The sequence below is a fragment of the Chelonoidis abingdonii genome, chromosome 9 (assembly GCF_003597395.2).
Source record: "Chelonoidis abingdonii isolate Lonesome George chromosome 9, CheloAbing_2.0, whole genome shotgun sequence".
NCBI classification, from domain to species: domain Eukaryota; kingdom Metazoa; phylum Chordata; order Testudines; family Testudinidae; genus Chelonoidis; species Chelonoidis abingdonii.
The window spans coordinates 38,692,305-38,719,871 of NC_133777.1; the positions used below are offsets into that span (position 1 = coordinate 38,692,305).

General features: G+C 49.9%; 1 protein-coding gene across 1 annotated transcript in view; it reads left to right on the forward strand.

Annotated features, from left to right (window-relative positions):
* The first annotated feature begins 1,885 nt into the window (after positions 1-1,885).
* CLCN7 (chloride voltage-gated channel 7) overlaps positions 1,886-27,567 on the forward strand; it is a 60,956-nt gene continuing 35,274 nt past the window's right edge. Inside the window, 2 exon segments of the mRNA XM_032781597.1 lie at positions 1,886-2,068; positions 23,748-23,819. Of these exon segments, the coding sequence (XP_032637488.1) occupies positions 1,937-2,068; positions 23,748-23,819 (204 nt within the window). The 5' untranslated portion in view covers positions 1,886-1,936.

The window sequence follows — 27,567 nt, forward strand, 5'->3', positions numbered from 1 at the left end:
CGGATTGGCAATCTTAGGAGTCAGCTGATCTGGGAGTCTGAAGCCCTGGGTTCTTGGCACCACATGGTGGAGATGCCCTGGAGCCACGGCCCCTGTAAGCTGGTCCAAGACTTCCAGGCTCCCATCTCTGTGGAGAACTGCAGAGCTGGGAGTCAAGCCCTGGCTAGTGTTGGGGCTCCCAGGGCTTCCTGGTGCCCTGTTCCACGGCAGGGAGCTTGATAGAGCTTTGCCAGCCCTGAGAGCCCTGGCTAGGACCCTGCCATGGAGAAAAGAGACCTATCCAGGGCTCTATGTGGCAGGGAGCCTTGGTAGCCGCAGGCTCCCCAGCGCTGTGGCAATCTTCACAGCAGGGCTGCTCCCAGTTGGAGCTGTGGACTCTGGAACCCAGAATGAAAGCAGGCTGCTAGGAAACTAACTGTAAACCTGACTGTGTTTTGGTGAAAGGTTTGTTGACCTTGTAATGAGTTTGACAGAACATTTCACCCCCTTAGACTTTTTTATTTTCTGACAAAACTAAGTTTCTTCTGAAAATTTCCAACTGCACCTATTACCGAGTGCTAGAGGCTTTTTTGGAGCTAAAGATTCCTGGTTTCCATCTCTGGTGATCATTGAAATGTCTGTGGCCATAGCTTGTTACAGTGTTTTCTCCCATCTGCCTGCACTTCTCGGTTTCTCTTCCTTGGCTGTTGGTTTGGTTTCCTGGACAGTGTATTAAGCTAAGATCAAGTGTAACTCTGCCAAGTGTTCGGGCCCACTAAAGATACTGTGCAAAACACAGTTGTATTGAACTGTATTGCACAGATGATGCAGAAGAAAACTGTTGGGATAATTTATAACATTGCTGCTTGTGTGAGACCTGACTTGTACAGTAAGGCAGAGCAGAAGAGAATACATCAAATGCCCTCAACTCTTTCTAGCCAAGACAAGAGCATTGTCTTTCGTCCAGGTTTTGTGTGTTCTGCTGGGCTCTTGACATGCCCTAACAATTACTTTCTGCTGGATTCAATGAAGACCTGGTCTTGGGTTGCCATACTGTACTGAAGGATCATGCACAACACTGGGACTGTAGTGTTGCTTAAGCACTGTAGACCTGGTTCTGTGCTGTTACACCAATAGGAATCTGGAGTAACTTCACTGTCAGTGAAATCTCTCCATTTTTACTTTCCACCCCCTCCCAGGGGTGTTACTTTGGATTTACACCAATATAACAGATGTCAGAATCAGGCCCCCTGTGTGTAGGATTTTCTGAAAGGTCTTGAAACCTATTTTCATACTTTCAGAGACTGAAATGCCATTAGCTTTGTTTCTGGTGTAGTATGATTAACGTCACTGAAATTACATCAGGAATGAATTTGGTCCATGATTATTTGAAGGAATTATGCCAGGTATACACACAACACAAGCCACACAGGAAGGGAGAAATTTTGTGCTCCTAAGTCAAGCAAACCTTCCGTTAACTCCAGCTAGAGGCCTGGTTGGGTAAGGCCTGCAGAACTGCACATGCACACCCCACAGGTACTGTGTTCCACTTGGTCTCCCTTGGGAACACATCCCTTTCATCTGCCCCACGAAGCCCTTTGCTATACAGTCGTGTGTCGGGTGCGCTACTCTGGACCAGGCATTGCACGGCTCCCATTGACCCGCGTGCACACACGCAACGAATAGAGGTTACATTGCATGAGACCTGAGACACCGACCTGCATAAGACACGTACACTACAGGTACCCTCCGCGCGCGCCAACAGGGGGAAGCCGCCAGACTACAACTCCCATGATGCAACGCTCCCGTCAGTTCGGCGGCCGCCGTAGCGCCTGTCACGTGAACGGCGGCGCTGCCTGCCCCACGGGGTCACATGAGCAGCTCGGAGTCCGATGCTTAGCGGAACGCGGAGCCCCGAGCGGCAGCTGCCCCTGCCGAGCGCCCCCGGCCCGGCCGCATGGCCAACGTCGCCAAGAAGGTGTCCTGGTCCGGCCGGGACCGCGACGAGGAGGACGAGCCCCCGGCCGCCGGGGAGGCCACCCCGTGCTGAACGGCGCGGGCGGCGGGCGGCCCCCCGCACTCCCGGCCGGTGAGCGAGCGGGAGCGGGAGCTTCGGATTGTGGGGCTGGTGTCGGGGGCTGCCTGGGGCCTCGCTGAGGGGCGGGGAACAGGCAAGTCCAGATCCGTGCGGCCCTGGGGAGCCTGGGCTCGCTCTAGCTGATGCCCTGCGTCCTGCCGAGCTCGCCTGCGAGCAGCGAATGTCCAGTGAGCTCCAAGCCTAACCGTGTCTCTGCCTCTTGCCCCCGACCCATCCTTGCCTATTGGCTTCACCCAACCTATTGCCCGAGCTGTGCTCGGCTTATAAACCTCCGTGGTCTAGCCCTGCAGCCCCAGCCACACTTGTTGCAGCTACTTCTCCTCGGTTCTGGGAGCTGCTGTACATCGCAGAGCTTGCCGGAGCTCTGTGTTCTTCCTTCCCTGGCGTTGAGCCAGGGGCTGCACCGATCCCTCCTGATGTAACCGAATGGAAGCACCTATAAATGGGTGAAATCTGGCAGAGCCCTGAGATGGGCCCTGAGCTGTACAGGCAGGGCCTGGACAAATGCTGGACCATTGCAAAGACGGTGTAGGTGGTGAAGTGACAAAGGTCCAGGATGAAATAAATTCTCCTGGTGGCTTGTTAGGAGAACGGATGGTTGCTACACGATCTATGTAGCCCTGAGGGTGGGGGAGCTTTACATCCTTAAGAGGGGATTTTGTGTTGAGTGGGTTTAGGGTGCAGAGAATTCATATGGGGAAGGAGGAAGGATTACTGATCAGGTTCTGCCTCTTTTAGTCTTGTTGGATTTCACCTCATGCGGTCTCCCTGGAGAGAGCTCCTTGAAGCTTTCCTTTAGTAATGGAATGTGTCTCCACAGCCTTCAGTGGAATTGGAGAGACCGGGAAGTACTTGGAGCAAGCAGTAACTGGACAGCATCAGTTAGGTGTCAAAATGATTTGATGGGTAGCTGAGGAGAGGGACCGGCTTACTGGTGGCATGCAAGATGCCTCACTTTGGGTTTCCAGGACTCCTGAATGTGCACTGACCTCTGCCAACGGGTGGGGATCTGAGCTTTGCTTCCTTAAGGCGGGCAAACTTTTTGGCCTGAGGGCCACATCTCGGTATGGAAATTGTATGGAGGGCCAGCTGGGACAGGGGATTAGGGTGCATGGGGGTGGATGAGGGTTCCGGCTGTTGGTGCAGACTCTGGGGTGGGTCTGGGGATGAAGAGTTTGGAGAGCAGAAGGGTGCTCTGGGCTGGTATGGAGGGACTTGGAGGGCGGGAGGGGGCTCTCAGCTGGGGCAGGGAATTGGGGTGCATGGGGGGGTGAGACTCTGACTGGGGATGCAGACCTTGGGGTGGGACTGGGGATGAGGGGTTTGGGGTGCAGGAGGGTGCTCTGGGTTGGGATCAAAGGGTTTGGAGGGTAATTAGGGTTAGAGCTGGAGGAGGGGGTTGGGGGGCAGCGGTGGTTTAGGGTGCAGGATCTGAGTGGCGCTTATCTGAAGTGGCTCCTGGAAACAGCCACCCGTCCCCGCTCCAGCTCCCATGTGGAGGCGAGGCTATGCTGCTCTGTGTACTGCCCAGTCCTCAGACACTGCTCCTGCAGATCCAGTTGGCCATGGTTGCCGACCACTGGGAGATGCAGAGCCGGCACTTGGGACGAGGGCAGCATGCGGAGCCACCTGGCTGCCCCTGCTTCCAGAAGCCACGCTGAGCTGCTGCATGTGTAGAGTGGAGCAAGGCAAGCCCCGATCCTGCTCCCTGGCTGGATCAGGGCTTGGGGAAAGCTCCCAACCCTGCTCCCCAGTGGGAGCTCGAGGGCCAGAGGTGCAATGGGCTGGATGCAGCCCGCAGGCCGTAGTTTGCCACCCCTGTTTCAGGGTCACTCCCTGTCATCCTTGAGAGACTGTACTCGGATTATTATTCAAGAGGGGGTGTAGAATTCCTTGCTGCCTAAGATTTGGATCCAGGTTCTCATTAGGTGTGCTCAGCCAGCGACGGTCTGAGCAAGGGGTGGGGAAATAAATGTCATGGTAGATATTCTCTTCCTTCCTCAGAGAAGACAAACTTTATGCCTTCAATTACAGCACAGTCCTGAGTGCCTATCACTATTCACTAATCAGTCTTGGACAGGTCAGTCTTTCTTGTGTCTGAGTCAACCAAACTGGATTAAAAAGCAGAACTTTACAGGTCACCAGATAGTGAGCTGAGATTTCCTATTGCAGAGCGATACTGGAACAGAGCTGTAGTCAGGCTACGGATGACTAGGACAACCAGCAAGGAAAAACACAGCACATGGATCTGATTCATACAATGTGTTTCTCGTGTCACTGTGACAAGTGCCTAGCTGATCGCTGTACTTGGTGAGCACAGCTGATGAGACAGGCTGCTGACCCCCCAAGAGGAGCGGTGTTGCTCTGAGGGGTTGCTATGGCATGGCAATGAAACAGATGGGGTGGGTGGAAGAGGAATACTTTCAGGAGCTACTAACCATTTCGTAGTGATGATCCTTATTAAATATAATGGATACAGGAAATCTTCATTTCAGAGTCATGGTCTCTGCGGATGGGTAGCCTGTGAATCTTTTGGCTGATCAAGGTGTGACCACTAAGAAGTAACAGGGTCTATAAGAGGGATCGGCAACCTTTGGCATGCAGCCCATCGGGGAAATCCACTGGCGGGCCAGAACGGTTTGTTTACCTGCAGCGTCCGCAGGTTCGCCCAGTCACAGCTCCCACTGGCCGCCGTTTGCCGTTCTAGGCTAATGGGGACTGTGGGAAGTGGAGGTCAGCATGTCCCTCAGCCTGCTCTGCCTCCTGCAGCCCCCATTGGCCTGGAACAGCGAACCACGGCCAGTGGGAGCTGCAATTGGTTGAATCTACGGATGCTGCATGTAAACAAACTGTCCCAGCCCACCAGCAGATGTCTCTGACGGGCCGCGTGCCAAAGATTGCCGATCCCTGGTCTATAAGTATGGAGAGTGGGACCAGTACATTATGTGCGACCCTTTTAATGGGCTCCTTATCCTCCCCATTTCTGTTGGGCCCTGCCAGCTTTCCACAGCACTCTCAGCTGCAGGCCAAAAGCAGTGAACTGGGGAGATTGCCCCAGTTCTTACCTAAAAGCATATGTTTGTGTGGGAGTGACCTAGCAGGCTGGTTCTGGGCCTGTTCTCCAGAGTGAGGCAAGGGCTTGAGCAGCTGAGCACAGGAAAATCGAACACTTTAAATGGTGACTCATTTAATTTCATGCAGCACATGGGGTAAAGGAATTACTGTCGTTTACTCAAGACGCAATTAACTCCCATAAGATCTCCCACAGGCCAGGAGCTATGTGGGATTAAAAGGGATGAGCTGTTTAGGGATATGCTTATCCATATAGTTATAGAATGAATATGCACATGTTGAATTCAAAGGAGATGAAACTCTTCTGTTTCAGAGCAAGAGCCATTCACTGACTGGCAGGGTTAGGAAGATACTCTGTGTGAGCTGATTATTTCATAACCATCTTCTATGAAGCTTCTTGCATTCTCTTGAGGGCCCTAGTACTGGCAACCATCAGGAGGATACTGGGTGAGGGGCCCTGGGGTCTGAACTGGCATGGTGGTTCCTATGTTCTACATCTCCGAGCACGTGCACGCAATTCAGATCATATGAATATGCGTACAACGCTGAAACACTTGAATCTTGGGCACATCTCATCAGTTTGGCATTTTCAAGATACCTGAGAACTGCTTGGACAGTTCAGCTGGATATGCTTAACACCTGATACTAGGATAAAGGGATCTTTTTATAAAACACTCCTCTTGTTTCTCCTTCCTTGCCATTCACCTGGATCGGCTCGGATCTTTTTCCAAGCTAGCTCACAAATTAAATATTAACTGTTCAAACACGCTGATGCCCAGGCAGGAAGCAATCTGAATTCCCAGGCAGGAAGCAATGTTTTACGTCAGGGGTAGGCAACCTATGGCATGGGTGCCGAAGGTGGCACACGAGCTGATTTTCAGTAGCACTCGCACTGCCTGGGTCCTGGCCATTGGTCCATGGGACTCTGCATTTTATTTAATTTTAAATGAAGCTTCTTAAACATTTTTAAAACCTTCTTTACTTTACATATAACAATAGTTTAATTATATATTATAGGCTTGTAGAAAGAGACCTTCTAAGAACATTAAAATGTATTACTGGCACGTGAAACCTTAAATCAGAGTGAATAAATGAAGACTCGGCACACCGTTTCTGAAAGGTTGCCAACCCGTTTTACGTATTCTGAGAAATGCAGATCAAGAGCCCGCCTTCTGTCTCCCATGAATAAAAGCAAACTTTATGGTGGTGATGACTTGTCATGTGCCTGCTGTACCTTTCATTTTGTCTTTTTGCTTTCCTTGAGAGTAACTTTTTTGGGGAAGGGAGAAGGGTAGGTTGGCGGACGGATTTGTCAAACGATGTGGAGGACGCTTGGTCGCGAATACTCAGCCTACCATGCAACAGATACAAAATTGTTGTATGAGTCTGTAGGCTGGTGGGATGCTGACATCTGTAGTAATCTGTGTATGCTTATTTTGATTAGCTGCATGCTTGTTTAGAAGCTCAGATAGCAAGATGTAAAATGCTGCAATCAGGAAATAGCACCAGAGGTCTTCCTGCTGGCTATAATTAGAGGCATCCTGAATGTGTCCCCTCCAGGGGGAAGGAAGAAAGGTCTGTACCTGTATTAGCGAAAACAAAAATTCCTGACAAGTCTTGGAGTAGTTCATGCCTAGGACTGTTAGTCGTTAGGGTGAGCGGGGCTGGATAGTATACCTGCCCACTCACCTGTTGGGAGTGAACTGTTAGCCTTGACGCTGACTTCTTGAGTCCACAGACAGTTTCAGGGTTGCTACACATAATTTCCCAAAGTGATAACAAGAATCTGGTCAGTTTCACTTCAGCCTTGTAGGCAGTAGTAAAACAGCCGGGACCACTTCAGGTTCATGCTTCCGTTGAGGAGCGCTCTGGGGAGCAGCAGAGGCAGAACCTGGAGTATTTCCAGAGAGAGGGGCCCCAAAAACTGGAGGAGGGGTTGAGTTTCAGAAGACTGATCTCTTCATCTCATGGGTAGTTCCCAGGAGGTTGTGGGATGTGGGGCTAGGAAGAATATAAATACTGCCATACTGGCTCAGAACAATTGTCTGTCTAGCCCAGCATCCTTTCTCCAGCAGTGGACTTCATGGGGAGTGTACAGAACAGGGCAGCTGAAGTGATTGACCCTGTCTTCCCCTTCTGGCTTTTGGCAGTTAGAGGTTTAAGGTTGCCCGAGCATGGTGGTATATCCTTGACCATTTTGGCTAGTATCTATCAATAGACCTATCCTCTGGGAACTTATGTTGTTGTTTTTTTTGAACAGTTAAGTTTTGGCCATCACAACATCCCATAGCAAGGAGTTCCACAGGTTAATATTGTGTGGAAAAAGTACTTCATCCTCTTTGTATTAAAACCTATGCCTGTTAATTTCATCAGCTGGCCTCTCGCTTTTGTATTGTGGGAAAGGGTAAATGACACTTCTCTAGTCACTCTTCTCACATCATTTTGTGATTTTTTTTTTTTTTTTTTTTTTTTTGTAGACCTCTGTCGTGTCCCATCCTGTCCTCCATGCCCTTAGTCCTTTTCTACGCTGAACAGTTGTCATCCTTTTAAAGGGCGAGACCTTACTTTTCAGCAGCCAGAACAGGAATGGATTTGTCAGCTATTTGATAACCAGAGACTGGTACCAAAGATACAGGCCCCTAGCATGGTCCAGGGTAGCACCTTGGTGAGAATTTAAGCTTCCTGGCCCATTCTCAGCAGTCGCGGATGGCAGGAGTACAGGGCGTCTCACAAGGTGTTGTGCATGGAGGCCGGGGCAGATATTCTCTTCATGTTCGCCTGTAGGTGGTAGGTTTCCGCTAAAGTCTCTTGGCCTTGTGATTTGATACAAACTTTGGGGTCTGTCAGGACCGTAGCTTTGTGCTGCCTGTGATAGAAGCTTGCTAGCAAATGAAATATGGGCATCGTTACTTTTTCAGCTAGTATTTCAGCAATGGTAATGTGCTTTCCTGCAAAAATCATACGATTTCATAACTGCAACTTTGCAAGCTAGTTGCCATTCTCCTGCTATGCTCATTCAGCATCTGACTAGGAACTCTAACTTAGCCTGAGTTTACAGGAAGGGCCCTGAGGACTGAATCTTTATCTTGTCTCTCATCAAATCCGCCAGTCTGTATGATGTCTGTGTGGTCATTCAAATTGCTGCATGGAGGTGTATGGGGACACAGCTTCTTTTTAATGTTCTGCATGATCCAAAGCCAGGCTGTTGGCATGTGATGGTGCAGAGGATAAGGAAAGGAAATAATTCATGTCCTATGACCCTTCTCTGGAAATAAAAAAAAACAAAACCCTCCAATAACATTTCCCAGGCAGTGGCCTAGTTTACACATCAACAACAGAAGTTGAGTCAAATGCTTCTTGTTTGTGGTTCTTCAGAGCAAAGTTGAGGGCCTATAAAAAGTTTGCTGTGTACACAGTCGTAGTGTTTGTTCTGTCAATGTTTTTGTTCATTAGCTCTGATTGAAGTCATGCCGTTATTCACAGGCAGGGATTGCTTCATGACTAGTCACCTGAAAGGTAGAACACTGATATGGTACCTACCATGCATGGTGCATATAATATAGTTTGGCTGAATATAGGCCATTTACTTCTGCCTAAATCGAGTTTTGTGGATTCTCATTGTTGGGGGTTGTAACCCATCTGCAGGGCGTAGGCCTCACTAGCTCTGCTCCCGGGTGAGTCATTCCTTGCCGGGCAAGATGCTACTAGCTGTGTTGGTCTCTTTGCCAAGCAATACCACACTGGTTCAACCCCATACTGTAATAGTGGGCCCTTTGTCATTGCTCATATGTCATCATAGACTGACCCCTGCAGCACGACCTGTAGGGTTGGAAATTATTTTTGAGTGCTATTTACTGTATATTATAAACTTTAGCCAAACTTTTCTTTCCAATTAAAGTTGTTACTCTGGGTTTGCTACAGGCCCTTTCAGAGAGGTTGTTCTCATAGCAATCAGCCGTTGGACCATGTCCCAGAATGATGTAGCCTGAGTCAGCTCTTTCTAGAACTTGCAATTAGAAATGAATGAACTGGCCACTGTGCTAGAAACTAGCAACAGATTACTTGACAAAATCGGCCAACTTCAGGAGTCTGTGCAGTTAGTACCTTTGTACCACTGAGCTGTGGCAGAAACTATCCCAGCTCTTCAGAGATGGTTACCAGATGCAGTTGCTAAAGTTATAAGGTAACACCCAACACTTCTTGTGCAAGCCTATTTTAAACGTACTACAGAGAAAACATTAAAAAGCCTACCTGCTTGCTAATCACCTTCCCAGGGATCAGCCCAACCCCAGCACGGGCTCTGCTAGGAGCCGTCCATCAAACCCCCACTGAAGGGAGATTCCTTAAGGTTACCTGTTCATCACAGCTTCAGCTCAGAACAAGCCCAGTTTTATGAGGCCTCAGTCGGCCCCGTCCTTCCTACCCTTCCCTAAGGACTGGTGCTCTTTGTGGAGCAGAAGGCCTGTCCCTTTGCTGGATCAGGAAGAAGGCCGTGAGCCAGTTTAACACCAGGCTATTTATCCAAGAGTCCTTCCTTTGTGAGTTGGTCCGTGGAGAATCCAGTGTGAACCAGTATATGCACCTTTCCTGGAGGTGGCTTCAGAGGGCTGGTAAGCAGGGAAATTACATTAGTATCCCCATCCCTGGTAGAGAAGACACATCCAGTGCCACAATAACACACACGCAGTGAACCCTAACTTAATATCATAAGGTTTGCCCAGGATATTACAGAAGAGTGTCAGTCTTTCGCAGTGATAACCAGTAGTGACATCATACCAGCCAAGTCAGTCATATTTGCTCTTCCTCACCTCTCTTGCAAACATCTGTCCACATGCTGTTTAGGCTGATGGAAAAAGTCCAGTCTGGGCTTAGCACCACTCTAAGAATTACACTGCCCCTAGGCTAACCTAGAGGAGAATTCTTCAGAGGGATCCTTTGGTCTTGGGGTTGGAGCCCCAGATGCTGAAGGATCTTCTCTCAATCTTGATCTGGTCAATGTGCCAGTTTTCATATGGACCCGACCTGATAGAACTCCAGAATGTGGGAGTTCAAACTAGCTAGTCCATAGAGTCTCACTTACACATGAAGAACTTCAGGTAAATGGGTGTGCTTTCTAATTTTTTTCCTCATAATGAAATTTGGAGGTGGAAGCCCAGCTCAGTCTTTCTCGGTTAGAGGCCCGTTGCAGAAAATACAATTACGTCTTGGAGCTTCGAGTCAGATCACTAGTCCGGGGATAGGCAACCTATGGCACGCGCGCCGAAGGCGGCATGTGAGCTGTTTTTCAGTGGCACTTACACTGCCCGGGTCCTGGCCACCGCTCTGGGGGACTCTGCTTTTTAATTTAATTTTAAATGAAGCTTCTTAAACGTTTTTAAAACCTTATTTACTTTTACATACAATAGTTTAGTTATATATTATAGACGTATAGAAAGAGAGCGTCTAAAAACGTTAACATGTATTACTGGCTCACGAAACCTTAAATTAGGGTGGATAAATGAAGACTCGGCACAGCACTTCTGAAAGGTTGCCGACCCTGGACTAGTCTTTCTACCCTACGCTAAAGCCCCCTCTACTTTACAATGTAAGCTCTTTAGGGCAAGGATTGCGTTGCCCTCTCTCTATACAGCACCTAGCCCAACAAGGCCTCAGTCCAGATCAGGGGCCTCTAGGTGTGACACTGATGTAAATGCTGCCCACGTGCAAACAAATGTTCGTTGCAAAGTCAAGCACTTAAAATGCCATATTTTTGGCTGTCTTTGCAACCTGAGTTCTGTTCCCTGGGGGAGTCTAGCCTGTGCACTGAGTGAGGCAGGAGTTCTGTTAAAGACAAAATAGTATGTGATCATGTAATTAAAGACAGTCGTAATGCCATACATGGGGGTAGGGGGAGTGTCAAATTAAGGCTACACGAGCAACCTTTGTTAAAAGTAGATCTTGCATAACTTCTGTTCCTTTAAAAGAAAAAAGAGTTAAAAACTACTAACAACCTCCCTCATCGTGCATCAGCAGCAGGTTTGATCTACAGAACTGACTACATTAGCAACCTTTTCCTGCTGGCAGCTGTCCCTGGGCTGGGCTGCTGGTGCCATGTGCTGGGTCTAGGGGAGCCCCCGGCCTGTCATTCTTTCTTCCCTCTGGGAGGTGGAGGGGAGTTGCTGCCCCATGTGATGCCCCTGGTGGGAAGAGGGGATGGGCTGCTGGGAAGACATGCCAAGTCCAGGGAGGCATGTGGGAGGCCCAGTTCTCTCATCTCCCTCCCACTGCTACAGCTCCCAGGTCATTCCAGCATAGTGGTGGCATGGGCCTGGCTGTAGAATGTTCACATTCAGTTATTTTGGTAGGTTGCCAACATTTCCCTGGGGAAGCAAGCGAGAGAAGGAAAGAGTGACTTCAGTTTGTATCAGTGAGCACAGTGTCTGTCTCAGCCAAACCCAAATGGAATCAAGAGAGAAAGGAAAAGCACTTCTGTAGCCTGGGGATTTTCTTCCAGCCAAATTTCACTTTAAATACAGTTCAATTTATATCCTGGAAAGCAGGGACTTGAAAAGGATTTAGGGGTCATGGCGGACAAGCAACTCAATAGGCGCTCCCGTTGTGATGCTGTGGCAAAAAGGACTAAGGGGATTCTTGGAGGAGGGGTAGATAAAAATTGACTTAAACATTGAATCTTTTTCCTTTTAAATAACCTGATTAAAATTAAATTTGAAATTGACAGCTGGTTTTAAGGACTACACTTCAATCTGTTAAAATCATTTAAATAAAGTCACAGTCCCCAAATTTTAATTTAGTAAATGGTGCTGCTTTTTTAATTATTTACGGTTCCCAGAGAAACCATCTTATTTTCTTTATGTCAACTCAAGCGTTATAAATGTCACAATGTCATGTTCTGCTGATGTATGTCAATTAATTTGTCTGTAGAATGGAGAAATTCTGGTATTTACATTTTTCCAAATGTAAATGACTGTCGGTTTCTGTTGCCCAGAAAAACTTTTGCCTGAATTGCTTTTGGTTTCAGTTTAGCTAGCAAATGCAGAGAGTGAACGAGCGCTTCATTTGGACTAGTAGTTCATTCAAAGCTGGCTAAAAACAAGAGGGAATTGAACTATCAGGAAAACTTGTTTTCATCTTTCAATGTATGAATAAAACCAGGTTGGAGAGGGTGAGTGAGATCTATTAAGCATAAAAACACGAAGGGCATGGGGCAGATATTTCAAAGTTATTTAAGCACCAAAATGTCTTGAACAAGGTACCTGGTAGGAATATAATTTCTATACTGTATCCTCCTGGTTAACCAAAAGTACCAATTTTTTAAATAAGGACAACGTTTGGTTTCAATTCAGCATATTTTAATGGTTAACCACCAATAAAAATGCACCTTTCTTTAGGAAAATTAACAAAGTGCAAATAAGAACATAAGAACGGCCACACTAGGTCAGACCAAGGGTCCATCTAGCCCAAAGTCCTGTCTTCTGACAGTGGCCAATGCCAGGTGCCCCAGAGGGAATGAACAGAACAGGTAATCATCAAGTGGTCCATTCCCTGTCGCCCGTTCCCAGCTTCTGGCAAATGAGGCTAGGGACAAAACAAAATTAAAATTGATTATATAAATTCAGATTTCCTCCTTGAAGACTGAATCATGATTAAAATGGATTTGACTCAATCTGGTCCTGCAGGTATATAATGAGTAAGAGTATGAACGTGATTTTTACCTCTGTGTATGGCATTGACCAGACAAATGATGGAATATTGCTTACAGTCCTGGTGTGTGCATTTTAAAAAAGGTGTTGAAAATTGCAGAGGGTGCAGAAAAGAGCCACAAAAATGGTTTGAAGTCTGGATAAAATGTATTACAGTGAGTCACTTCAGCTCAGACTGTTTAGTTTACCAAAAAACGGAGCTGGTTGATGATGGTGTGGAAGCACCTTCCTGGGGAGAAAACACCAAGTATTAAAGGGCTCATGCATCTAGTGAAGAAAAACGTACCAAGAACTAATGGCTGGAAGCTGAAGCCAGACAAATTTAGATGGAAATAATGGTGTGACAGGTGTGACAAAGTTCCTCCTCTGCCTGGGTGGGTCCTGTGCTTATTGGCGGATTTGCTTGCCTCAGAGATCTTACCCTCTGGAACCCACAGTCTGGGTTAACTCCTCCTGTGTCTGATCAGGAGTTGGGAGGTTTGGGGGGAACCTGGGCCCATCCTATACTCCGGGTTCCAGCGCAGGGCCCTGTGGATTGCAGCTGTCTATAGTGCCTCGTGTAACAGCTGCATGACAGCTACAACTCCCTGGGCTACTTCCCCATGGCCTCCTCCAAACACCTTCTTTATTCTCACCACAGGACCTTCCTCTCCTCCTGGTGTCTGATAATGCTTGTACTCCTCAGTCCTCCAGCAGCACACCCTCTCACTCTCAGCTCCTTGTGCCTCTTGCTCCCAGCTCCTCACACGTGCACCACAAACTGAAGTGAGCTCCTTTTTAAACCCAGGTGCCCTGATTAGCCTGCCTTGATTGGCTGCAGGTGTTCTAATCAGCCAGTCTGCCTTAATTGGTTCTAATAGGTTCTTGATTACTGTAGTGCAGCACCTGCTGTGGTCACTCAGGGAACAGAAAACTACTTATCCAGTGACCAGTATATTTGCCCTCTACCAGACTCCTGTACACCACTGGTCTGGGTCTGTCACACAGGATGATTAACCATTGGAAGAAATGACCAAGGGAAGTGGCAGATTCTCCATCTTTAGATGTCTTCAGATCAACATTGGATGCCTTTCTGGAAGAGGCTTTGGTCAAACAAGGTGTTGGGCTCAACACTGGGGTAACTGGGTGAAATTCTGTGCCCTGTGACTTACAGGAAGTCAAGCTAGATGATCTAATGATCTCTTTTGGCCTTTATCTAGTCATTAAAGGCCTCGACCAACAATGGAGGTGAGAACTTTTGTAAAAAGGTCACAAACATTTCTTGCTGTGGAAAGTATTAAGCAACTGAAGTACAGGGGTTGCTACTGGCTCCCATGACCTGTGTTTTGGAATGCCAAATTGAGTAATCATTTGAGATGGTATAGGGGAATAAGCTAAAACTGTCTAGTCTTGGCTTTCTCCTCAAGTTTATTAAAATGTTTTTGCTTATGATCAGTGGTGAAGAGGTGACTTCAGGCTTCTTGTTAAGGTTTCAAAGGCTTAAATAAATCTAGGCTCAATGACTAGGTCGTACTGGTGTGCATGCGTGCGCGCGCACACACACACACACATTATATATTTTTAATCTATCCTCTTTACATTCTAGAGATACACAAGCCCAGGGCTGGAGGAGTCAGGGCCTGCAGAGTAAACTCTCCTGGTGTGGAGGAGTGCACTCCTGCTTCAGGTTAACGCTCCAGGCCTAGTGCCAGTTGGAGCGGTCGTTTAGATCCAGCCTTGTGAGCTACTGCATTGGTTTGGAATCCAGATGGGTAATTGCTTTGCTGTGTCAGTGTTAGGATTTCAAGCAGCACCCTTTGGCAGCGGGGGAGGGAGGAGGTAGGATAAGTCTACACAGCAGCAGGGCGTAATTCAAGCTAACGTGCTAAAGATAGCAGTGTGGATGCTGCGGCTCGGATGGAGACTCGTGCTAGCCTTGCAGGTGGGATGGCTAGCTTGAGTCTATCGATCTGGGCTGAGGGGCTTGCTCCCAGCTGCAGTGTAGATGTGCCCTTAGTGGCTGGCAAGGGATCCTGAGCGTACAGTCTTGTGATCCTGCTAACGAGCTGATTGCATCTTGGTTCCTGTCTGCTTGCAAACATGACCACATTGCTTGGAGACAGAAGAGAAGGAAGGGACCTGCTTCTGTCTGATAATGTACATGTTGCATGGCCAGCACTCTAAACCAACTTCGTCTCCCTCCGAAAGCTTGCAGGGAGGAGTGAGTTTCGTGATCTGGGAATCTGAGCACTTTCGTGGTAGCTCCTCCTGGAGTCGGTGTGAATGTTAAAGGAGTCTGGGGAGGGCTGTGAAGGGAAGCGAGGGTGGCTCTTATGGGAAAGGTAAATTACAGGTCTATCGCGTCTTACACTGGGGTTATGTTCCGCAGTCAGTGCGTAAAGCAAAAATCGTGTATAGTCAAAATTATATTGAGTGTAATGGTGGGCGGAATCGGCCACACTACAAGTACAGTATTAAAATTGTTTTTTGGTGTTTTTTTTGTTTTTGCCGACCACGTAAAGCTGAAATCGCACATGTTAAATGAGCATAAGATGCGATAGACCTGTACAGCAGTGGTGGGACAGGTCTGGCCCTAAGTTGGGTCTGACGAAACCAGCACACAAAGAGCTGTTTGTGAAGTCAGGCAGTGCCACTTTCCCAATGGCCTCTCGAGCTACTCACGCTGTCTCCTTCTAGCCATGGAGACTCATCTCCTCACAAGGGATGACTTGACATCTAGCCCTGTAGCGTCATATCCAAACCAGCAGAGCTGCGGGATCTGGAGATGTGGAGTCAGTCTGGGTCCTGTTTGAGAGCCAGCTCCATTCTGGCCCAGTTACACTTGTCTGGGCGCCTCTCCCCCTTCAGGCCCTCATCTGCCTCTGCTCCTTTTGCAGCTGCTCACTGTAACCTGGATGTAAAACGGGCATCGCCTCCTCTGTTCTAAAATGGGATCTTGCATCTCCTCTTCAAATACCTCTGATATAGGCAGGGAGAGCTTGGCCTGAGACCTTCGGAGAAAGAAGAAAGTGTCTAGTAGGCCGTTGTTCCTGTAGTCTGTGAACACCTCGCTGTCTATAAGGGTATGTCTATACTACGAAAGTAGGTTGAATTTATAGAAGTAGATTTTTTTTAGAAATCAATTTTATACAGTCGATTGTGTGTGTCCCCACTTAAGACCATTAACTCGGCAGAATGCGTCCACGGTACCGAGGCTAGCGTCGACTTCCAGAGCATTGCACTGTGGTAGCTATCCTACAGTTCCCACAGTCTCCGCCACCCATTGGAATTCTGGGTTGAGATCCCAATGCCTGATGGGCCGCTCAGCTCACCATCACCGTACGTCTCCTGGGTTCTGGCAGATGTGGCACTGCATTGCTACACAGCAGCAGCTCATTGCCTTTTGGCAGCAGACGGTGCATTACAATTGGTAGCCATCGTCGTCATCTCCTGGGTGCTCTTTTAGCTGACCTCGGTGAGGTCGGTCAGGGGCGCCTGGACATAAATGGGACTGACTTCAGGTCATTCTCTTTTTAAGTTTCATCTCATGGAGATCCAGTCCTGGCTGCAGTCATATTGCACAGTCTTCTGGTGAGCACCCAGGAGACGAGGATGGCTAGCAGTCATACTGCACCGTCTGCTGCCAGCCTAAGATGTATAAGAGAAATGGAGTGGATCAAAACAAGAAAGAGACCAGATTTGTATTCATTTGCTCCCCGTTCCCTCCCTCCGTGAATAGTGGTGGGAGGGGTAACTCAGTGATTTGAGCATTGGCCTGCTAAACCCAGGGTTTTGAGTTCAATCCTTTTAGGGGACCATTCTGTGTGACAGTTGTATATGTTTCTCCTTGATGCAAACTCATCGCCCTTTGTTGATTTTAATTCCTTGTGAGCCAAGTCGCCCCTCCCTCTATCAGAGCAATGGCAGACAATCTTTCTGTGCCTTTTTTCAGCACAGAGGCCATAACACGGCAAGCATGGAGCCCGCTCAGATCCCCGCAGCAATTATGAGCACTGCAAACACCACACACATTATCTTGCAGTATATTCAGAACCAGAACCTGCAAAAGCAAAACCAGGTGAAGAGGCAACAGCCGCTCAGTGACAAGAGTGATGAAGACATAGACATGGACACAGACTTCTCTCAAAGCACAGGCCCTGGCAATGTGGACATCATGGTGTTAATGGGGCAGGTTCATGCCATGGAACGCCAATTCTGGGCCTGTGAAACAAGCACAGACTGGTTGGACCACATAGTGTTGCATGTCTGGGACGATTCCCAGTGGCTGCAAAACTTTCGCATGCGTAAGGGCACTTTCATGGAACTTTGTGACTTTCTTGCACTTCAGGGCAGGGGAAAGCATGAGAGCAGCCCTCACAGCTGAGAATTGAGTGACGATAGCCATGTGGAAGCTTGCAATGCCAGACAGCTACCGGTCAGTTGGGCATCAGTTTGGAGTGGGCAAATCTACTGTGGGGGCTGCTGGGAGCCAAGTAGCCAACGCAATCAAAGAACTGCTGATATCCAGGGTAGTGACTCTGGAACATGTGCAGGTCATAGTGGATGGCTTTGCTGCGATGGGATTCCCTAACGGTGGTGGGGCAATGGAACCCATATCCCCATCTTGGCATCGGAGCATCAAGGCAGCTAGTACATAAACTGAAAGGGGTACTTTTGAATGGTGCTGCAAGCACTGGTGGATCACAAGGGACGTTTCACCGACATCAACATGAGATGTCAGGGAAAGGTACATGACGCTCGCATCTTCAGGAACTCTGGTCTTTTTCACAAGCTGCAGCAAGGAACTTTCTTCCCAGACCAGAAAATAACCACTGGGGATGTTGAAATGCCTATAGTTATCCTTGGAGACCCAGCCTACTCCTTAATGTCATGGCTCATGAAGTGGTACTCAGGCAGCCTGGACAGTAGTCAGGAGCTGTTCAACTCTAGTCTGAGCAAGTGCAGAATGGTGGTAGAATGTGCATTTGGACGTTTAAAAGCGCACTGGCGCAGTTTACTGACTCAGATAGACCTCAGTGAAACCAATATTCCCATTGTTATTACTGCTTGCTGTGTGCTCCACAGTATCTGTGAGAGTAAGGGGGAGACGTTTATGGCGGGCTGGGACGTTGAGGCAAATCTCTTGGCCGCTGATTACGCGCAGCCAGACACCAAGGCAGTTAGCAGAGTACAGGAGGGTGCGGTGCGCATCAGAAGCTGTGAAAACCAGTTTCATGACTGGCCAGGCTATGGTGTGACAGTTCTGTTTGTTTCTCCTTGATGAAGGCCCCCTCGACTGATCTTGGTTCACTCTACTCCTTGTAAGCTAACCACCCTCCCCTCCCCCCTTCAATCACCGCTTACAGAGACAATAAAGTCAATGTTGCTTCACATTCATGTATTCTTTATTAATTCATCACACAAATAGGGGGATAACTGCCAAGGTAGCCTGGGAGGAGTGCGGGAGGAGGGAAGGACAAGGCCACACTGCACTTTAAAACTTATTGAATGCCAGCTTTCTGTTGCTTGGGCAGTCCTTTGGGGAGGAGTGGTTGGGTGCCTGGAGGCCCCCCCACCGTGTTCTTGGGCATCTGGGTGAGGAGGCTATGGAACTTGAGGAGGAGGGCGGTTGGTTACACAGAGACTGAAGCAGCGTCTGTGCTCAAGCTGCCTTTCCTGAACCTCAACATACCAGAGCATATCAGTTTGTTCCTCCAGTAGCCTCAGCATTGCCTCTTGCATTCTGTCACCAAGCCGATGCCACTTATCTTCAGCCCGCCACCTGTCCTCGTGTTCATATTGTGCTCTCCTGGGCTCTGACATTGTCTGCCTCCATGCATTCTGCTGGGCTCTTTCAGTGTGGGAGGACTGCATGAGCTCAGAACATTTCATCGGGAGGGTGGTTTTTTTTGCTTTCTAATCTTCGCTAGCCTCTGGGAAGGAGAGGATAGTGTGAGCGTTGAAACATTTGTAGCTGGTGAAGGGGAAAAAAGGGAGAGTGGTAGTTAAAAAGACACACTTTACAGAACACTGGGTAGACTCTTTCATGGCAACCCTTGCTGTTAACATTACGTAGCACGTGTGCTTTCGGTACAAGGTCGCATTTTGCCTCTTATTGAGGGTATGCTGGTTTGGTGTGAGAGAGCATTCCTGCAGGGCCGGGCAACAGAATTTGGCTTGCAGGCAGCCATGGTAAGGCAGAGTCTTTTGGCTTCGTTAACCTTCATAACATGGGAATGGTTTCAAACAGCCGCGCCCTCATTTCCCATATCAAGCAGCCGTTGGGCTGGCCATTTAAAATGAGCTGACAGTTTAAAAGGAGGAGAGGCTGCGGTTTTGGGTTAACATGCAGCACAAACCCAACTAACTCCTCTCCCCCGTTCCCCCCAGACGCGCGTGCACACAATTCTCTGGGATGATCGCTTCACCCTTTCCCCCGCCATGTGGCTAACAATGGGGAACATTTCTGTTCAGCCACAGGCAAACAGCCCAGCAGGAACAGGCACCTCTAAATGTCCACTTAATAAAAATCACTCTATTTCAAGCAGGTGACCATGAATGATATCATTCTCCTGAGGATAACAGAGAGATAAAGAACGGATGTCTTAGGCAATGATTTCAGACTGTGTGCTACTGGCCTGGCGTGGTAAAGTGTCCTACCATGGAGGCCAGAATAAGGCTGCCCTCTGCAGAAACCTTTTGCAAAGGCTTTGGGAGTACATCCAGGAGAGCTTTGTGGAGATATCCCTGGAGGATTTCTGCTGTATCCCCAGACATGTTAACAGACTGTTCCAGTAGCTGTACTGGCTGTGAATGCCAGGGCAAATTAAGCATTAAATATGCTTGCTTTTAAACGATAATATTTACTAAGGTACACTCACCAGAGGTCCCTTCTCTGCCTGGCAGGTCAGGGAGGCCGCCTTGGGTGGGTTCGGGGGGTACTGACTCCCGGTCCAGGGTGAGAAACAGTTCCTGGCTGTTCGGGGAAAACAATTTCTCCACTTGCTTTCTGTGAGCTATCTTCAACCTCCTCATCATCATCTTCCTTGTCCCCAAAACCCACATCCCTGTTGCGTGCTACTCCATTTATGGAGTCAAAGCACAGGGGTGGGGTAGTTGTAGGGGCACGTCCTAGAATGGCATGCTGCTCATCATAGAAGCTGCAGGTCTGGGGCTCTGACCTGGAGCGGCCGTTTGCCTTTCTGTGTTTTTGATAGGCTTGCCTCAGCTCCTTAAGTTTCACACGGCACTGCTGCGGGTCCCTGATATAACCTCTGTCCTTCATGCCGTTGGAGATTTTTTTCAAATGTTTGGGCATTTCATCTTTTGGAAGGGAGTTCTGATAGCCCGGATTTGTCTGCCCATGCAGCAATCAGATCCCGTAACTCCGTTCAGTCCATGCTGGGGCTCTTTTGCGATTCTGGGACTCCATCATGGTCACCTTTGCTGATGAGATCTGCACTCACCTGCATATTGCCATGGTGGCCAAACAGGAAATGAGATTGAAAAGTTCGCGGGCCTTTTTCTGTCTACCTGGCCAGTGCATCTGAGTTGAGAGCGCTGTCCCGAGCGGTCACAATGGAGCACTCTGGGATAGCTCCTGGAGGCAATACCGTCGAATTGCGACCACACTACCCCAAATCTGACTTGGCAAGGTCAATTTCAGCGCTAATCCCTTCGTCAGGGGAGGAGTACAGAAATCGGTTTTAAGAGCCCTTTAAGTTGAAAAAAACGGCTTTGTCGTGTGGACTGGTGCAGGGTTAAATCGATGTAATGCTTCTAAATTCGACCTAAACTCGTAGTGTAGACCAGGCTAATGGAGCCATACACCCAACACCTCCCATTTTACAGTGGGAGAAGGGCCTTCAGTTCCCCATGACTTGATTGCCTGGGCTAATGCAGTGAATCCTTTTCCACAAGTTGGAAGTGGCTGCCGCCCTGCAATGGCCAGTTGTGTGAAGTGTACATAATGACTAGTACTAGCCCATTCCTGGTGTCTGGTTCTCTCAGTCCAGCCAGAAAGACTGAGAGAGTCCAATGTGCCTGCAGGCCCCTGGAGCTGCCTCTGTTCCCGTGTCCCAGAGGCTCCTGGCTGGCACAGGAGACTGCAGTTTTTGTCTTTGCCACTCCCCTGACCACAGGGATGGCGCCATCCTATGCTGTGGTTCACAACAGGCCTCTTGGCCCTGCAGGGAGGAGGTGGTGTGTGGAAAGGGGCAGATGTCAGCTCTGGGAAACCTCATTTCCATTAAATGTAAATTAAAATAACTCCAGTGTCTGATTGGCTAGTTCCCCCCACCCCCACCCCCGCCAGGGTAGTGCTCCCCTCTGCAGGGCAGGGACACTTCAGATGCTTTCAGCCCCAGCAAAAACAACGAGGAGTCTGGTGGCACCTTAAAGACTAACAGATTTATTTGGGCACAAGCTTTAGTGGGTATAAAACCCACTTCTTCACCAACAAAGTATCCGTCCCCCGCTTGGGAGCAGGACGCTGCCGTCTCTGGTACTGCGTGCTGGGGCCTGTGAACGCTGCAGCACCACTGCAGGCTAGGTTATAGGCCCAGCCCTTGCTCATGTTGTGTGACTGGAAGAAGTGCCCGGAATAGCTCTCAAACTCCTGTATTAGGCAACTCTGCTGACAGTGCTCGGTTCTGGGAACTTGCCCTGCAGAAGAACCAGTCCTCCCAGTGCACTCTGTCTGCTGGAGAATGCACTGTGGTTCATCCCCGTCTGGGACGTGCCTAGGCAGCAAAGCGTGGCTGTGGCAAACGCTCCCTGGACCTGGCTTTCTGTAGCCGCTCTGGGAAACACCTTATGCAGCTTCGGTTGCTCTCGGGCTGCAGGCTCAGAGTTGTCTCCTGCCTCTAGCTTGCTTGCTTCTCTGTGTTGCTGTTTGCAAATAGCAGCATGTCCTCCTGGGCCTGAGCGAGCTAAAAGCTTTGGTGGGGATGAGATTAAATAGACTAATGTGCTCATTTCCTCTGCCCAGGAGTGGCTCGTGCAGTAGAGGACAGAGCAAAATGCAGAACAAACTATCTGTTTGTTCTTCACTGATCCCTTATTCCAGGCCAGGAAATAACTATTTCCTGATCATGACCAGAGCGTGTTCCCTGCAGTGCAGCTGCAGATTTTGCCCAGGCAGGCAGGTGTGTTTAGTTGTGAGCTATGTAATGCCATTGAATTAGGGAAATCTTTGGGTGAGATGAGCCGTGAGCTGCAGAATTGGCGCCAGCATTCAGGAGGGAGAGAAGGTGGATTTTGGGGAGCGATCGGTTAACGGCCAGTCTCTCCAAAGTAACTTGGAGCCGCGAGGCACAAGCAGGTTTCACGTGGCTGTGGCACTTCCTCATTGGAGAGCCCCAGCGCACTGAACAATGCGCGGTAGAAAGGCCTGTCTCTCCATGGTGACTGGGGGCGAGACGTGCATGGTTGGAGCGGCCCTCCCAGCAGGGAAATGTGCAGGACAGGGCTGCACCTGCGGTTGTGTGATGCATGGGGAGAAAAGCCTCTTGCGCAGTGTCAGGTGTTCTGGCCCCAGTACACTGGGCCAGCTCAGTGCAGCACAGGGGAGCTGCTTTGGTGCAACTGATGCGATGTGTCCCCCAAAGCAGGCAGAGAGCATTGCCTCCTGCCTGGCTGGAGCTGGCTGAAGCCTCAGGTGACCGCTCCTCTTGCCCAAGCTCCAGCGAAAGGAGCTGGAGGTGGCATAGCTCCAGCATCCCTCCCTTGTGCTGCTTCTGCCTCTGTTCTCTAGGGGAGCTGCTGGATTTACCCTGGGATTTAACCAGGAAGTCTCCAAATCTGGCTGCAGAGGGCCTTGCAGTCTTGCTGGGAGTGGAACAAGGGGTGTCCAGCCCCGTACACAGTAAAGAGCAACTCCCAGCTTCTGTCCCTGTGCTTGGGCAGCATCCTGGCAGTGATGTGGGGTAGGAGACTGGCTGCATTAGGTGAATGAAAGGTAGCATGGAGGGAGAGGCCCTAGCTAAGATCAGCCCCTTTGTGCTAGGCTATAGGTACCATGAGAGATCCAGACAGATGGCCCCTAACTCTCTGGGCCTCGCTGGCTGGCTGGTGGATTGGTTGCCGCCAATGGCAGCATGCTCTTTTCTGCTCCATGAGACAGGCCGACAGCTCACTAGCAAGAAGCATGCACAGGAGCTAACCGCTCTGGGCCTCGGAGAGATCCTTTCACAGCACGATATGGTGCAGTGTAAAACTGAACGCCCCCCTGCTGCAGCAAGTGGGCCATTTCCAGCTCCGGGCTCATCTGCAGAGCTTTATCCATGATGCAAGGAAATGACCCAAAAGCAGCTCAGTTGTTTCTCCAGCAAACACAGCAGAGGAGCATTTGACTTGTGGAGGGGAGTAATTTATTCAGCCTCTTGCAAGGTAGACTCTTGTTAATAGTATTAATAACAGCTGCTGACAGGGCTTCAAATTGCTTCCTGGGCCTGTCATCTCTGGCTAAGTGATCCTAGCTCTGGGACGACCAAACTTTGCCCACCAAAGGTTTGCAACCAACTTGCCTAAACCAGAGCAGGTTGCAGCTGCCATGTGGTCACTTTGTGGCAAGTCCAGATCCTGGTGTACCGACTTCCATCTTGGCTGGCATGGCTTCTGCATTACAAACTAGTGGCCCCTGTCAACATAGAGCTCCATGGGTTGCATTAGGCCTGGGTCCTGCATTTGGCTGTCATTGGCCTAGAGCACAGGGTGCCCCAACTGGGCTGAGTGCAGCATGAACGTGAGGGCAGGCAGCTGTCAACCTCACTTCCCTCCTTGCCCTGCCCCCCTTGCGTATGAGAATCAGGAGGGAAAAGCAGGGGCACCCAGATGTCTCCCTTCTAATGTCGGGGCTTGCTGACCCGTGGCCATGCGGACTATTTGTGCATTGACCTAGTTTTCCATTCTCCTCTCAGATCACCCATTCACCCTTTCTACGCCTTGGGAAACTGAGCAGTGTGGATCTCGATGACGATGTACGTGAACTGGTGAGTAGCACAGAAAGGAGCAAACTTTCCCTTTCTTGGTAACCAAGGCCAGGCTGCAGCAGATGGCTCCTCACAAAGCAGCAGCATGGGCCGTGGGAGGCAAACCCATTGCCAAGGGTCTGTCTTTCCATTATAAGTCTGCCTAACTTCTTCCTCTTCCCCACCAAAACCAGCTGCCTACTTCTTCCTGGAAACTATCATGTGTGAGCCCCTGCCCCAGGAGGCACCTCTTGAAAAACTTGGTCAACGGATGAGTGTCTTGGAGAAATTAGTCTGTGTCTTTGACTCCCTCCCTCCCTGCCCATACGCCCTCTGAGCTCCCACGTGGCCACAGCCGGTGCTCCGGGCTCTGTTCGGAGCCCTCACTCGATGGGTATGTGTAATGGGGGAAGGGGTGTCCCAAAGACGAGCATGGAAGTCGCATTTGGTGCCCATGTGTGGCACTGCTGAGTTGGACCGAACGGCAAGCACAGCCGCATGGGAGAGGAGCTCACGGCTAGTCAGTGAGCACCCGAGGCTGGAGCTCCAATCCGGCTCCATGGAAAACTCTCTTTTGCTGTCTGACCCAGATCTCTGGATTGTAGGGCTGCTGCTGGACAGGCCATTCACATGCCGTGCTGTCACCCTCAGACGTGGTCAGCCTCCTGCGCTTCCCTCTCACTCGCTAACCTCCCCATTCCCCGCTGCTGAGCCCTGGTCTTGTGTTCTCTTCAGTGTGTTCTTGTGGCTCTGACCCCAAGCAAGAGCCGCATCCCCTGGCTCAGAGCATCCCCCGGGTGTATATGCAGAAGATCCCTTCCATAGGTGGATCTGCCCCTCCCCTCCGACATGTACCCTCCATTTGAGGGGGAGGGATAGCTCAGTGGCTTGAGCATTGGCCTGCTAAACCCAGGGTTGTGAGTTCAGTTCTTGAGGGGGCCATTTGGGGAACTGGGGTAAAAATCTGGGGATTGGTCCTGCTTTGAGCACCGGGCTGGACTAGATGACCTCCTGAGATCCCTTCCAACCCTAATATTCTATGATTCTATGAAGGGGGCGTTCAGCTGTCTGCTGACCATTGTCCTCCAAGCCTGGTCCTATCAACCTGTTAGTCCGGAAACTGGAGTCCATGTGGAGGGCAGGGGATGGGCACTGGGGTGCCAGGATTGGGCCTTGGGGCCCATTGTGCTGGGAGGATGCTCTGTGTGACTGGATTCTCATGGAAAATTCCTGCCCCCAGCTTCACCTTTGTGAGGGGCTGATCCTGGGCCTGGGGGTGGAAATCCGGTTCAGAACGTACCCTGCTAATTGGAAAACAGCCCTCTAGGGACAAGAGGCACCTGAGCCCTGGCTGGGAGGCCATGGTCCGTCCAAGCCCCTGTGGGATCACGGTTATGTCGTCTCCTCTCAGAGCAGTGGGTGCTCGCCTGGTTTCCCTTCCCCTCTCACATCCTGTATCTGACTTTTGCCTCCCTCAGCTCCTGGGCTTCCCCCTCCATTTCCGTTGGGTTGCTGTTTGTTTGTGTTATGGTGGTGCCAAACGAGGTCCCTCACAGACCCCACAGGACCAGGGGCCCTGCCTGAAGAGTGGACAGGCTGAGTGGGTGCTGAGCGGTCATTCCTTTCTGGCAGGCGTAACCCTATGTGGTGGGAGAAGTCCTGTCACCAGTGGCTGAATCTCTATTCTCCAGCTGGGTTCTGCGCCCTCTCTCTCACCAGTCAGATCCTATGGGCCAGAGAAGTGTCCCCCATCCCCCACCCCTTCATAAGCTGCCCCCAAGCTCCTCCGGAACCTCACATACCCCAGAGGGTGGGGCTGGCCCTCAGGGAGATGGATCTAGAGTAACCCTTATGCACCATTTCACATGGCACCTCTGAGTGGGAGCCACTGTGAGCAGGCCTGGGAGTGGGTGGATTGTGGGTGGATTGTGTTCACACTGCTACTGGAGCCTGAAGTGCCCCTAGACTCACTGGTGTTCAGGTTTGCTGAGCTACAGTGATCTGACGCTCAAACCCTTTTGTCTTTTTAGCTGCAGTGGTATGAACTAGGACTCATGTTCTATCTTCACTTGGGATTAAGGCTGCCTCATAGCCATTCTCATGTCCTGTAGCAGGGCCTTGGTTGTATTGCTGGTCCTCACCTGACATCAGGGCCCAGTTGTGCTAGATACTGTACCAACACCTGTCCCTGCCCGGCAGCGCTTGCAAACTCTCTAGAGGCAGGATACAAGTGAATGTAACAAATGGGGCAGGCAGGAGGATCAGAGTAACAGAGCTACGGTTCCCCTAAGAGGTAGCAATTTCTTGCTCTCTGCAGCCCCGTGCTCCCTGCTGTGCACTCTGCAGGGATTTGTAGGGCCCAGGACAACAGTGGAGCACTGGTAAATGAACCCCACCCCTTCCCTGCGCACGCAGTCGCTATATCAATTAGCTCAACGAAGGCTGTGCTCCCTGCTCCCAAAGGGAAGAGGGAGGGGTGACAATATTCTTGACATCTAGGACTGGATCATAGTTCTTGATTGTTCTCAGTACAGCTCTTTTCCTCTTGATGTCTGTCTGTGCAGTGCCACAGGCCCCTAGGCCATGCGCTGGCATGCTAGGCGAAACCTCACAAACCCTGTTTGAGCCAGTGTTGCCAACTGTCATGACTCTCACAACTCCTGTGGTACTGAGTGGTTTTCTTCAAGCCCCAGCTCCTTGGGTCATGTGAATGCATAAGACTCTCATCTCTCTTTTTAGAAAGAATTTTAGCCCTCATTTTCTTTCAAAGAAAAGCTTAAAAATGTGACACCCCCCCCTTAAGGATCTAACACCTGAAGGCAAGTAAAAAGACCCCCACACTTCTTAATCTTAATGGTTCATGATTCTTAAGCCAATCTCATAATTTTGGGGGCCTGACACCGGATTTTTAATGTCCAGGGTTGGCGATATAGTTGAGGACAGTAAGACAGAAATTTCTGTGGAGCTTGGTGCTTTCCTGCCTGACTTTTTCTTCTCCAAACCCTCTGAAGCAAATGGAGTGCCAGCATCTGCTCCTGAATCCCCCTAGATCTCAGTGTCTGGGAACAATGACATTTCCATGAAAACTGCTTTGCACGCTGTTGGTAACTTGCCAGGGGTGTCTCGGACGCCTTCGAAGCGTATCATCCGGCTGCTCTGTTTCCTCTTGTCCCCCAGCTAAAGCAGATCTTCCCTTCCCAGTGGGCACTCTCATTGGGAGCCTGCTTTGCTCTGAGATGGAGGGAGAATTTCCTTGCCCTGGGAATGCGCCTGCCCTGTGCCAGTCATCACCGGTGACCCCTCCAGCCTTTGCTCGCTGCTGATCATGAGTATCTCAGGCAAAGGTTTCGGTCACTGAGACCTGAACAAACGACAACGATAAAGGCTTGAACTGTTCCTAAGAAACACTCCCAAGGGACCAGGCTGGAGGTCTTAAAGCATCAATTGCTATGAATATGTGGCTATAATAGTGCAGCTCCCTTACCACCTCCCTATTCTGGGCAAGAGAACATGTTGGAGTAGCTGTAGCACCTCCACATCCAACGTGCCGCCCTTCCCAGCGTGCTGCGGCGAGGGGCAGGCGGCGATGTACACAGGAGGGAGCGCCTTTCCCTGCCACAGGGCGTCCAGCCTCAAATCTCACCGCACCATGGGTGGCTTTGGTTCTGAACATTTGAAAAGCTCCCCCCTCTGCCCTCCTGGGTTAAGGATGTCTCATTACAGAGTTGCCTTGCTACCGAGGGGTTTAACTCACATTTCTCCTGTACTT